The following is a 14,162-nucleotide window of genomic DNA, read 5'->3' on the forward strand; positions in this document are numbered from 1 at the left end:
TAGAGGTTTGTGGGCGCGGCTGGGGAAATGGGGACGTGAGCATTTCCGTTATTTTGGCAACCGGATCACAAAACTCAAACATAAACTTGCTGAACTAAGGGAGGACTGCGGAGAACAGGCAATAATTGATTTTTTACACATCGAACGGGAACTGGAGGAGCTTCTAAATCAGGAGGAACTCTTTTGGAGACAACAGTCCAAACAGTTGTGGTTGAAGCACGACGATGCAAACACCAAATTCTTTCATAAATCAGCCACATCCCGACGGGCACGCAATACTTTGCAACGACTAAAGGACCAGGATGGGCATTGGCGAGAGGGGGAGGCCATGTTTACAGAAATCTTGAGGTATTTTGAAGTTATCTTTCACTCCAGTAATAGTTCTTCTGACCTGTTTCATCGGGTCCAGAAACGTGTAACTGATGAGATGAATATCTCTCTCTTGAAACCGTTCACGATGACGGATGTGAAAGCAGCTTTATTTTCTACTCGGAGAAAGCTCCCGGGCCTGATGGTATGTCCCTAGCCTTTTATCAACATTTTTGGCCGACTCTTGGACATGACCTGACGGTCTTTATTTTAAGTTGTGTGACACACAGGACCTTACTTCCGGGCCTAAATATATCCATTATTGTGTTGATTCTTAAGAAAAAGATTCCCATGATGGTATCCGACTTGAGGCCGATTGCACTTTGTAACGTCATTTATAAAGTGCTGGCCAAGACGGTGGCTAATAGGTTCAAGGAAACCCTTGAACAAGTCGTGTCACAATCCCAAAGTGCGTTTGTTCCTGAAAGGCTCCTAACGGACAATGTTATTATAGCTGGGGAAATTGGCCATTTTCTTATAAGGAAAACTTCTGGAAATATGGGATGGACAACCCTCAAACTGAACATGGCTAAAGCCTATGACAGAATGGAGTGGGGTTTTCTCGAAGGGATGCTAGTGGCGTTGGGATACGCCCGTGAATGGGTGGACCTAATAATGTTGTGCGTTACAACTGTTAGCTACGCTATTATGGTCAATGGTATGGAGGCGGGCAGTCCCTACGAGGGGAATACGTCAAGGGGATCCTTTATCCCCGTACCTTTTTATCTTGTGTGTCGAAGGGTTGTCCGTTTTGTTACAACAGGCGGAGGCCCGAGGCGACATTCATGGGGTGAGAATAGCCCGGGGTGCTTCGGCTATTACTCACCTACTTTTTGCCGACGATAGCCTATTCTTTTTCAGGGCAAGTCAAATTGAAGCCATAAAGATCAAAGAATGCCTTGATTTGTATTGTGGGGCATCCGGTCAACTCATCAATTATGAGAAATCGAACGCCATTTTCAGCCTGAATACCACTATGGTGACGAAGGAAATAATTGCTGATTGCATCGGTGTCCGAATAGCTAGTGATCTCGGTCGCTATCTTGGTCTCCCATCAGTGCTTGGCCGAAACAAAATTTCAATTTTCAGGTATATTGAGGAGAAAATTCAGGACCGCATCGGCATGTGGCAACATAAACTCCTCTCTAAAGCGGGTAAGGAAGTTCTTCTCAAAAGTGTAGCCCAATCCCTTCCTATTTTTACTATGTCTACGTTCCTTCTACCGCTTCGCACTTGTGATTCTATTGAAAAATGTTTCAATCGTTATTGGTGGGGTGGTGGAGGTACGGGAAATAGAGGGATTCATTGGCTTAGTTGGACGCGAATGTGTAAACCAAAAATGGAGGGAGGTTTGGGGTTTAAGAGACTGCATGAATTCAACATTGCCTTACTAGCGAAACAGGGGTAGCGGCTACTAATCCAATCGGATTCCTTGGTTAGCCGACTACTTAAAGCAAAATATTATCCGACAAGTAGTTTTATGGAAGCAACAGTGGGAAATAACCCGAGTTTCTTATGGCGAAGCATTGTGGCAGGGCAGGAAGTACTCAGACTGGGGGTAGCACGTCGTATTGGGGATGGCCTGGACTCGAAAATATGGGGGTGGAATTGGCTTGCTGACAACACTTGCTCACAATTAATTACTCCGTGTATAGAGGAGTTACGGGAAGCCCGAGTGAGTGGTTTAATGATGACGCACGGGGTGTGGGACACAAGTTGTACAGGACCTGTTTGTGGAGGAGGATGTCCGTAGAATTCTTGCGACACCTGTGAATAACCAATTCAAGGATTCATGGAGGTGGCTAGGGGATATGCGTGGAATGTACACAATAAAACATGGTTATCAATTACTCACAGGCGGTGAGGTGCATGCGCCACAACTTGGTGAATTTTGTGCTTGGAATCAATTATGGTCATTACCGGTGCCTCCGAAGGTAAAGCACCTCCTTTGGCGATGCGCTCGCGATATCCTCCCTGTTCGTGAGAATTTGAAGCTAAAACATGTCTGGTTAGGGGGTGGTTGTCCATTATGTACTTTCCCTTATTTGACTATTGATCATTTGTTTGGTGAGTGTTGGTATGCCAAAGAGCTTTGGCGTCAGGTTGACGTGCTACAGTGACGGTCCATGCAAAATCTTATGAATACTATTTTGAGTATGCCAGACAAGGCCAAAGCGGTTGAGATGGCAGCCATCATAGAAGTCATATGGTCAACAAGGAATGATGTTGTCTAGCAAAATATTACACCCTCTATTTTGGGCATGTGTAATCGAATATCCACTTTGCAGATGACCTGGGCGGGAGCTTTTCGCAAGAACCCAAGGGGACCGACACTGGCCGGTACCCACACTGACTGGAAGCCTCCACCTAGCGGCAAGCTGAAATGCAATGTCGATGCAACACTGTTCGCGACTGGAGCGGGCCTCAGGGCGGTGGTTCGAGATCACACTGGTAGGTTTGTGGCAGCGCAAGGAGGACGCTTCGAGTGCAGTCAAGACCCGTTCATGGCTGAGGCTATTGTGGTAAAGGAGGCTCTGACTTGGTTAAAGACCCTACAATGTCCAAATATTGATGTTGAAACTGATTGTCTTAATTTCTGTAATGCTTTTAATTCTCGCACTTCTGATTTTTCGTATATTGGTAGCGCAATGTCGTGTAATTGCTAGTGATATTGGAGACGTTAACGTCTGTCATGTTAGGAGATCAGCGAACCATGTGACTCACGTGCTAGCTCGGGCGACTGGTTCTATGACTGTCTCAGATGAGTGGGCTGGTATCCCACCTGATTGTATTTCTGACCTTCTTCGTTATTAATAGATTTTTTAAAAAAAAAAAAAGAGTTGGGTTGGGCTAAATCAAACAATAAAAATCATAGTTCAACTCCACCCATATCCCCAAAAATAATTTTTTCTTCAATCTCCTTTAGAGGTGAGCATAATTATCGAAAAACCGACAAAACCGATAACCGAACCAACTGATAATTTCGGTTTTTGGTCGGTTATCGGTTATAAGATTAAAACAAATTTCAGTTAATCGGTTATTTATCAGTTATGACGGTGTAATAACCGCGATCACCGAATAACCGACACTATATATATATATATATATATATATATATATATATATATATATATATATATATATTACTTGTGGATGCTCGGTTATTCGGTTAACCGAATAACCAACCGAAACCGATATAATCGGTTTCAATCGGTTAAAAGTATATGTTCCGTCGGTTTCGATCGGTTATGGAGATTTAAAAAATGCCGTCGGTTATTAACCATAACCGACCGATGCTCACCCCTAAATTCTCCCTAATTCAGAATTATTATATTCATCTATTTATATATTTATTTTTATTATAATAAGTTACAAGTTAAAAAATATTTATTTACATCTTTTTATTATAATTATTAATATTTATAACTATTATAAATTTTAATTTATAGTTTTATTTTAATAATAATAATAATTATTATTATTATTATTATTATCATTATTAAAATAATTAATATTTTATAAGAAATAACTTTGTAATAGTTTATGTGTTCAAAAAAATGAACAAACAAAACAAATATATAATTTTCTAATTTTGGCTAAACATACAAAGACCATTTTTTCAATTAAACAACAAAAATAAAAATTATTTTCCTGAAAATATTTTTTGTGTTTATAAACCAATAACCAAACAAATCAAATTCTTAGTGTTGCAATAGAGAGAAAAAATGTCAAAACAAATTTTAGATTTAATTGAAGATAGAAAATAGCAAATTTAATCTATTCTTGACAACTCAAGAATAACCTAATATCATCAAGAGGGGTCTTGGAAATTGCTATTTACAAGAACAAAAAGCATTAACAAATAATGAAATATGCATGTTCTCGAAAATATCATTTTAATTCAGACTAATTTTGTGAATTAAACGTATTGTTAAGAATATCCATTTCGGCGAAAACCACATATTGGGTGCACTTTATGAAGGTTGTTGGATGCTGCATCAGCATTCAGCAGGGTGGGGATGTTGACAACAATAATGGATTGATGTTAGGATCACCAACCAAAAAGGACTTGGCATCACAATATGGCCACATGGATATCTTCTGCCCCGACAAATATACCTACAAACACACTAGCTAATTGTATATTGTGCCTATTAGATAGGATTATATTAGTTAGGTATATAATTTTCAAAAAAAATATTAGTTAGGTATATAGACAATTTCTCCATTATATATATTTCAGTTTGTTGATTTAGAGCACAATTTTTAAAAAGAAAAAAAAAAAAAGTGAGAGGCATTGTATACAGCTTAGGTTATTGCTTACACTAAAATGTAAAAAAGAAAAAATACCATGGAGAGAGTGATTAGCAATAATTTAGCAAAATTCAAAACTCCTCCAAATTAAGTATTTACTATTTACAGTCTATGAATTAATATTAAGAAATTATTGCATTATTAAATTTGGTAAAATAAAATCATTATAGCTAATCGTAGAGTGACACAAAAGTTAATAATACTTTAAATTTGATAAAGTCAAACTATATTTTGAAAAAAAAAAAATCATTTCATCTGCATTATTTTGAGTATAACTCATTCATTACTATTTTTTTTTTTTTTGAAAAAACCAATGTGGTTATATTTCTCGAAATTGAGTCAGGTGGGATAGCATCCTAAGTACATAGTCGAAACGTGATTAAAAGCCTCAGATGCTAACATATGCGCTAAATAATTTTGCGATCTAGGAATAAAATAACTGAGCAATAAGTAAACATAGCCATAGTAGTCCTACAATCATCAAGGGCATAACCAAGGTAGGATCGAGCTTGAATTGCCGATGTGGCTAAATATGCCTGAAGTGTCTGGCAGTCTGTGAATAGCTCAACTGACGGTTCGCCACGTGCCCTGAGCCATGATAAAACTTCCTTGCACGCAAGAGCTTCGGCCATAAGCGGTGAGAAACAGTTTTGTAAGGGTGCGACATAAGTTGATATGTATCCGCCGTATGCATCGAATAACACCGCTCCAACTGTGGCGGCCTTCAAATGAGGTCGATACCCGGCGTCAATAAAACAACGCACCAGCGGCATTGTTTCCGCTCCAGTAGCACCGGCAATGGGTGGCATATATAATTTCAGTTATTTTCATATATTTTGAGCATGAATCATTTTTATATTTTGAACATAAATCATTACTATTATTTTGAGCTTAAATTATTACTATAATTTTAAATATGCAAACTTGAACACTAAAATATGAACTTTTCATAATTTTTCAGGTTTGTACATTTAGTATTAACATATTGCACATTGACTAGTAACATATTGCACATTTAGTATTAAAATATTGCACACTTTCAAAAATACAAAACTGCATTGCACTTAGAATTTGATTTTAGAGTTTAGGACTGAGGTTTTGTTTTTATTTGGTTTTGGGGTTCACTTTTTACTGATTAGGTACTAGCATTTACAGTTTATATTTAAAATTTAGTTTTTTTTTCATTGATTTTTTTAAATTTTCTCTAGGTTTGCATATTTAGTTGTTATAAATGTAAGACTGATATTGATTCTTAGTTTTCTCATGAGGGCGTGTTCTAGTGGGGATCATAAAAAGATCTTTGTAGTAAATCTAAACCACAAGAAGATCCTCCCAGTAGTAGATGTTCAATATTTCCTTCTGGGAATATTTTCCACATTCCTTTCGAGAACATCTTCTCCATTCTTTTCAGGAACACCTCTTAACTTATGTCTAAATTCAAAGTCTACCAACTTTATGTAAACTTTCCAGAGAATATCAGATGTTAAAACCAATCAAAAAGATTTATCAACAAAGAATATTAACTCTTCTCAACAAATGAGAGATAACCAACATTGTTAATAAACATGTAATTAAATTCCTACTAGATATAAAATAATATTTTCAACTCCACAATATTAAAATATTATTTATGCTTTAATTTTGATAGACATGTTAGAACTAATACATTCAAGTATTCAACCATGTAGTGTATAGATATCTAACAGTATAAGACATAAAAATGAAATTTTATGACTTTTATTTGTTGAAAAATCATTCAATGAGTTATAGTAGAAAATGAAGAAGAGGTTGTTAAGGAAAACTACAAAATTATATTTCTCAAAACAATGTTTCAAGGGTTTCCAAATCTAGAGTTTCATTTGGAGGTTGTTATCTTAATTGGCACATAAAAAAAAAAAAAAAAAAAAAAAAAAAAAAAAAAAAAAGCAATATAATCAACCATGAGGAATTATTTGTGGGAGATGAGTTTGGTAATTATATTCATACACACCATTTTTAGCTTCAGCCATCAATAGGATTACTCTCGTAAATTGAGTTTTGAAAACCTTCATTACTATAAATAACATAAACTCTTGAATTCATATTTATTAAAAAAAAAAAAAAAGGGGGGTCATAAGCCCCTAAACTTTATCCAAGAAGTCAATTGCTCTTAAACATTCAAAATTTACAATTAAACTCATAAACATGTTATTTTGAAGCAATGAAACCCACAAACTTATTTGTGACCTGTAATTGTATGTCAACTAGGGTTCTGGTCAACTCCGGCAAACCTCCAGTAAACGACGTCCGATAAAATTTCGGCAATCCATGTCAAATATCAACGACTGTTTGACGATTGCTGGTTGCTGGTATTTGACATGACTTGTCGGAATTTGAATAGTATTAATGAATAAAAAAAATTATATAGAGTTATGCACTATTGAAAACTACCTAATCCTTTCCTAGCATGATATCTTTATTTCTATATAAAATAAATTGAAAACCTCCTATATAATCTAGCAAGAGCCACAACTTTAAACAAGGTCAGCTTAGTTTAAGTTACATTATTATTGTCACAATCCTAGCACATCCAGGCGTGCTTAGAACCTAGATTATCTTAATCATCCCACTAATCCCACAACTAAACACCCAACCACATTATATAGTATTATACATAGTTAGGCCTATTTGCATCTACACCACCAAGTTGTCTTCCTCAGCTCTCACGGCAGACAAATTAAACGCCGTCCACACGTGTCCAAATCCTATTTGCCCAACTTTCAACTCAAAGTCCTTGGCGCCAAATTTTACGTTCCGCTCTTCAACCCCAGTTAGGCACGTTTGATTCTATCATATCTTTGTCAACCATTTAATTATTTAATTAAATGAATAAATAAATAAAAAATCTGTACCAACTTAGCTCACTAGTTTAGTAGGCAGTATTTGAGAAAAGAGACCCATGTTTAAATCTCAGCAGCGGATTATGTCTAAAGTAGACAGATCTCTTGTGCTCATAGGCATTTGACCATGTTTGTTGAGTTATTGAGTCGCTGTCTTTTATATCTCACAAATGTTCTGTCGGGGCCGGAGTTGGGGATTTATTTTTTGAGAGAATAAATAAATAAATAAATAATGTTATGATGGAAGACCACGCATTTACTGCGAGTAATTTTTTGTATTTTTAATGAACCAGTTGTGCACGGCTAAATCTTCAATTTGGTTCTTTAATTTAATGTTTATCGTCTGCCTCCATTAACAGTTGTTTAAGGTTTCCGATCTTGCTTGCTTTTTGGGTTAACAAACATAATTTATTTAGGGAATGATTGACGGAAAAGAATATAGGGAGGCATTACGATAAAAGATTAAAAATGCAAATGTTAATTAGACTAAAAACATAATATTATAACATAATTGAGAATTGTATATATATCTAATCTAATCTAAAATCTAAAAACATAATAAGTGTGAATGAAAGTTATACCCCTGATTTATGTCCGTTTTTTCCGTTAAGTTTTTTTGTACATTATGTTATAAAGGTTGTACATTAAAATATTTTGGACAAACATACCCCTACCGTTATAACTTCCGTTATCTTTTCCACTATTGTTACCATACACATGCATCCACCATATATTTTCTTATTTCTTCATTAATAATAATATATACACATTCAATATTTGAGTTATATGTTACTCCGTAATTATTACATAAATATAAATATCAAATTTATAAAAATGATTTACATTATTATTATTATTATTATTTAGAATAATTTAAATATCTAAAATCTAAATAAATTTAAAATTTTAATATAATGTATTAATATTGGGCACCTATTTTTTGCGCATCGCGCATAAAAAATACTAGTATATTTATAAAAGTGAATAGCTAAAGACTATTGTGATTCACATAGGATTAAAGAAATACAAGTTGCCTTTATTCGTTGGAAAATTTTTCATTTTTCAAGCCTCAGTGGAGACGTTATTGGTTCTTTGTGTTTCAGTAGGTTGAGAAAGTATATGAACAGATACTACAATGTAATAGGGCCAGTAACATTCAAAAAAAATGTTTTTTTTTTTTAAACATTGTTTTCCATTTTTCTATTGATAAACCGTTTTCTATTTTTCCTAAGTAACAAAAGAATTTGACCAAAAACACAAACTTTTTTCTTGTTTTCCAAATACAAAAATACATATAAGTACATCCATAATTACACTTTGCTACAAACTTCCACACCAATCACTTATCTATATATTACTACCACTTTTCCACTCAGATACTTTACCGTACCTCCTTGAAAATGGAGTTAGTAAAAAAGTCGGAACGAATTTGAGGTATGTTGGTGGTCAGAAAAAGGAGTAGGTGCTTAGTTTTACTACGTCTCCTTGATAAAGGAGTCAGTAAAAAGGTTGAAGAAGTTTGAGGTAGGTTGACGGTAAAAAAAGGGAGTCGACACTCATATTTACCGCGCCTCTTTGAAAAAGGAGTCAACAGCTAACGAATATGTAAGGACATGAGGTAGGATGATCAACAACGTGATTACTTTCCTGTGTCGTCAGCAAGGTGAGCCCTAGGAAAGTGAGGGACTAGTGATGGATACCCCCGACCCGGAGTACCCTGTTGGCGTTGGTAGGCAGTCAAGACGGGGAGGTGGTTAGCCTAACGGTCAGTAGCGAAACAAGAATCCCAACTGGCGTGGCATAAATATTAGAACTCCAACTCCAGTATTTTCCACCCCAGTATCCATTTCAGCAATCCAACTCCATTTCGGCTCCAAATTTGTCTTAAGACTCCCCCCTGCCTTTGCAATTGATCTACAATGGTTTCAAAACACTAACAAACACCGTAAAACATTCAAATCAAGTATAAAACCATATCTTCATGAAAAAGCAAGGGAATATGCACTGAAAGTATCAATTTAACGAACTTAAAACCCAAAAATATATTCAAATTAGCAATATAATTATGCACAAATAAGCTCACATCATTATTTTTGTTCGGTAAATAGCATTTTGACCATACTTTGACGGATTTGACCACTTTAGCGATTTGACATGGTCAAAATGTCAAAAATCTTAATAGCTGATTTGGGCAACTTTTTGATGGCAAATCGCCAAATTTTGGCGTTTGGCTTTGGCAATTTGCCAAATTGCACCCTGAAAGGGATGGTTGAATAGGTGGAACATAATTTTGTATTTAAAGGTCACAATTTTGATTCTATATTGCGATATAGAAAATAGGAAAATTTGTAATTTATGTCCCTCCATAATATGTCAATTATCAATGTCACTTCTAGATTATTAGTGGGGTAATTGTTTAGTGGGGGTAAATGTTGCCCTACAATTTTCAAAACATGACATATATTTCCGGTCTCAAATGTATAGTTTTCACGTACGATTGAACTGAATACGGAGTATTCAATACGCTATCAAATGAATTTTCATCGCTCTACTCCGTTATATTCAATGAATCTGAACATACTATTCAGTACTATAATATTGATGTAGTTGCATGAGCCAACCGGCCGGCAACTGATATAAAGCGCAGCAGTGGTGCATGCACAGAACTTGCACTTTCTCCCCCGGCCTCTCACAATCTCCTCTCTTTCTCAACTTCAATCTCAGCTCCTATAACTAACTATTCAGATCACCTTTTTCTTCAATTCTTTAATTTCATTTCACAAAACATTCTTATTACTATTATTATGGGTTATTGCAAGTTTTCTAAGTTCAACTTCTCCTTCATGATCATGCTCTTTTGTGTCACTTCTGCACAAAAATATGATCACAATTCTCTTCATCAGGATCGCACTTCTCTTCTTTGGTTCAAGTCTTGGGTTGTTTCTGATCCTTTGGGTGCATTAGAGAGCTGGAATGATAATAATAATGATAGTAATTCCTCTAGTTATGGTTTGCATGTATGTAACTGGACAGGAGTGAAGTGTGACAAGAAAATGAGCAGAGTTGTTGAGCTTGATCTAAGCCATCGTTCGCTTAGAGGCGAAATTTCGCCCCATCTTTCTAATCTTTCATGCTTGGAAGTTCTTGATCTATCATGGAATTTCTTTCAAGGGAAAATCCCACCTGAGATAGGCTCTCTGGTTCACCTCATGCAGCTTAGTTTGTCCACCAATCTCCTCGGTGGGCGAATTCCCGGGGAGTTGGGGGCGCTTAGCGAGTTGGTTTATCTCGATTTGGGGAGCAATGATCTGAGTGGAGAAATCCCAGAGCCACTTTTCTGTAATGGCTCTTTTTCCCTGCAATATATGGACCTGTCAAACAATTCCCTTAGTGGGGAAATTCCTATGTCCTCGCATTGCCAGCTTAGAGAGCTGAAGTTTCTTCTTCTTTGGTCTAATCGCCTTTCTGGGGAAGTCCCGAAAGCTCTTGCAAACTCGTCGAAATTGGAATGGATCGATATGGAATCGAATTCGTTGCGAGGAGAGCTCCCATCTGAAGTGGTGACCAAACTCCCAAGGTTGCAGTTTCTTTATCTGTCCTATAACCATTTCAGTAGCCATGATGGGAACACTAACCTCTGGCCTTTCTTTGCTTCTCTGAGGAATTCTTCCAACTTGGAAGAGCTTGAGTTGGGTGGGAACCATCTTGGTGGAGAGCTTATTCCTTCTATTATTGGCAATCTCTCCACAAACCTTGTACAAATTCATCTTGAGGATAACCATATCCATGGCCCTATCCCCCGGGACGTTTCGAATCTTGTAAACCTTACCCTTTTGAACCTCTCTGCCAATCTCTTGAATGGTGCGATTCCGGTTGAGCTTTGCCAGATTGGGAGGCTAGAGAGGCTGTATTTATCAAACAACCGTCTCTCCGGTCCAATCCCGTCTGCTTTTGGCAATGCTCCCCATTTAGGCCTTCTTGATCTCTCCCAAAACAGGCTTTCGGGTACCATTCCCGACACCTTTGCTAACCTCCCACAGCTCAGGAGGCTGCTGCTTCAAGGGAACCGCCTCTCGGGCCAAATCCCACCTAGTTTAGGACAATGTATAAACCTCGAAATCCTTGACCTGTCTCAGAACACACTTTCTGGGACAATTCCAAGCCAAGTTGCAGGGCTGAGGAGCTTAAAGTTGTACTTAAACCTGTCTAGTAATCACCTGCACGGGCACATCCCCCGCGAGCTGAGCAAGATGGATATGATCTTAGCCATCGATTTGTCGTCCAACAACCTCACCGGGACAATCCCTTCGCAGCTCGGAAGCTGCATTGCCCTCGAAAGCCTAAATCTGTCACATAACTTCTTTGAAGGCCCCCTCCCAGCTTCAGTAGGGCAGCTCCCTTACCTTAAGGAACTTGATGTGTCCTTCAACCACTTAACTGGGGAGATACCCCAAGCTTTCCAGTCATCACCAAGCCTAAAAAGATTCAATTTTTCGTACAATCATTTCTCCGGGAACGTCACAGACAAGGGCGCATTCTCGACACTATCCATCACTTCTTTCTTGGGAAATGATCACCTCTGTGGCTCAATCAATGGGATGAAGAATTGTAAGGGGAGTAAAAAAGGGCATCATTTTCTAATCACAATCCTACTTTCATTACTGGTCACCCCTATATTCTGCATAGTTGGGTGCCCTTTAGTCCACAGGTCAAAATTCAAGAAATGGGCAGTTGTGGTGAACAATAACAAAGTTGCAGAGTTTACAGAAGAGGAGAAAACAGATCAAAAGTACCCGAGAATTTCCCGGGGGCAGTTGATTCAAGCCACTTCTGGTTTTAGCAGTGCAAGCCTAATAGGAGCGGGGCGATTTGGGCAGGTATACAAGGGAGTTCTCAAGGACAACACAAGAATAGCTGTTAAAGTCCTGGAAACTGGAAAAAGCATTTCAGGGAGCTTCAAAAGGGAATGCCAAGTTCTGAGAAGAACCAGGCATAGAAACTTGATTAGGATCATCACGGCTTGTAGCAGACCGGATTTCAAAGCCCTCGTGTTCCCATTGATGCAAAACGGGAGCCTCGAAAACCATCTCTACCCGAGCCACGGCCTAAACACGACCCGTCCTCGCCTAGACTTGGTCCAGCTCGTTAACATCTGCAGCGATATCGCAGAAGGGATGGCCTATCTGCACCATCACTCCCCGGTTAAAGTTGTGCACTGCGATCTCAAGCCCAGTAACATTCTTCTCGACGATGACATGACCGCTTTAGTCACCGATTTTGGCATTTCAAGATTGGTTAAAGCTGCTGATAATGATGATGACATTGATAACACAGCTTCCTATACCACCTCTACAGATGGCCTACTTTGTGGATCAGTTGGTTATATTGCTCCTGGTAAACTCAACTATCAATCTATCATTATCTGTTATTTGATGTGTTGAGCATATAACCATTAATGTGCAATCCAACTATCAGCTTAGCCTTTTAGTTGAGATGGAACACATGCTTCAATTTGATGAACCAGTTTTTAATTTTCTTTTTTCCCCTTTTGGTAATAGAGTATGGAATGGGAAAGAGGGCATCTACTGAAGGAGATGTGTATAGTTATGGGGTACTTCTGCTAGAGATTGTGACAGGAAAACGCCCCACGGATCACCTATTCGATGAGGGAAAAACGTTGCATGAATGGGTGAAGAGCCATTACCCGCACAGGCTCGAGCCAATTGTTGAAGAAGCATTAGGAAGGTGCAAACCACGGGCCTTAGTTTCATACAATCCCAATATTTGGCGTGATACGATCTTGGAACTTATCGAAGTCGGGCTCATATGCACACAGTATAACCCGGGGACTAGGCCAAGTATGGTGGATGTGGCGCTCGAGATTGGCCGGTTGAAGCAATATCTTGCTAGCCCTTCAATTCTAGATTGTGAAGAAGATGTTCATGGCTTCTGAAGTTTGCCACTTTTCTGTCTTGAATCTGAACAGTTCAGCAGAGGATTTTTGGTTGTAGTTTAGTTGCATTACTGTGAATTTTGGCACATCCTGTTCTTGCATTTTGAGGTTTTCTTTTTTCTTCATTTTGTTACAGTTTTATTACTATTACTATCATACCAAAGTCCAAACAGGCCTAATTACAGGTCTCATTTTGTTTGCTGGTAGTTGTTGTATTATGAATTTGACTTAATGACATCTTAAAGGCCCTTTGAGTTTGGTGATACGGTTTCACCAGGTTTAGTCTTAAACTTTCAAATCGAACACTCGTGATCCTTAATCATATTCATTAAGATAAATTATGAAATCTCAAGAAAAAATTAAAATCTGACCAATCTGAGAACTCATTATAGGATTAACTCTCTTTAGCTCTTATTAGTATAGTAAATAACTCTTTTTGACTCTTATTAGTATAGTAGATTTATATATGTATATATCTATAAAATGTACTGTTCTTTAATATTACGAAAAATTAGTTATTTTTAAAAAGTTTTAAATAGCTGATATCATCGATCCTTGAAAATGGCTAATTTGATCCTTTTCCAAAAAGAATCACTATTTATTATCAAAATTCTTTGGCTCAAAATTGGAATTAAATAGTTAAATAC

General features: G+C 37.4%; 1 protein-coding gene across 1 annotated transcript; it reads left to right on the plus strand.

The window, feature by feature from the left end:
- The first annotated feature begins 10,299 nt into the window (after nucleotides 1-10,299).
- Nucleotides 10,300-13,648, plus strand: LOC109173233 (putative leucine-rich repeat receptor-like serine/threonine-protein kinase At2g24130). The gene is made up of 2 exons (XM_019322544.1): nucleotides 10,300-12,956; nucleotides 13,121-13,648. The coding sequence occupies exons 1-2, from the start codon at nucleotides 10,367-10,369 to the stop codon at nucleotides 13,513-13,515; spliced, it is 2,985 nt and encodes a 994-aa protein (XP_019178089.1). The 5' UTR covers nucleotides 10,300-10,366; the 3' UTR covers nucleotides 13,516-13,648.
- Nucleotides 13,649-14,162: the final 514 nt, after the last annotated feature.

This window comes from Ipomoea nil, unplaced genomic scaffold (assembly GCF_001879475.1).
Source record: "Ipomoea nil cultivar Tokyo-kokei standard unplaced genomic scaffold, Asagao_1.1 scaffold0465, whole genome shotgun sequence".
In the NCBI taxonomy this organism is placed as follows: Eukaryota; Viridiplantae; Streptophyta; class Magnoliopsida; order Solanales; family Convolvulaceae; genus Ipomoea; species Ipomoea nil.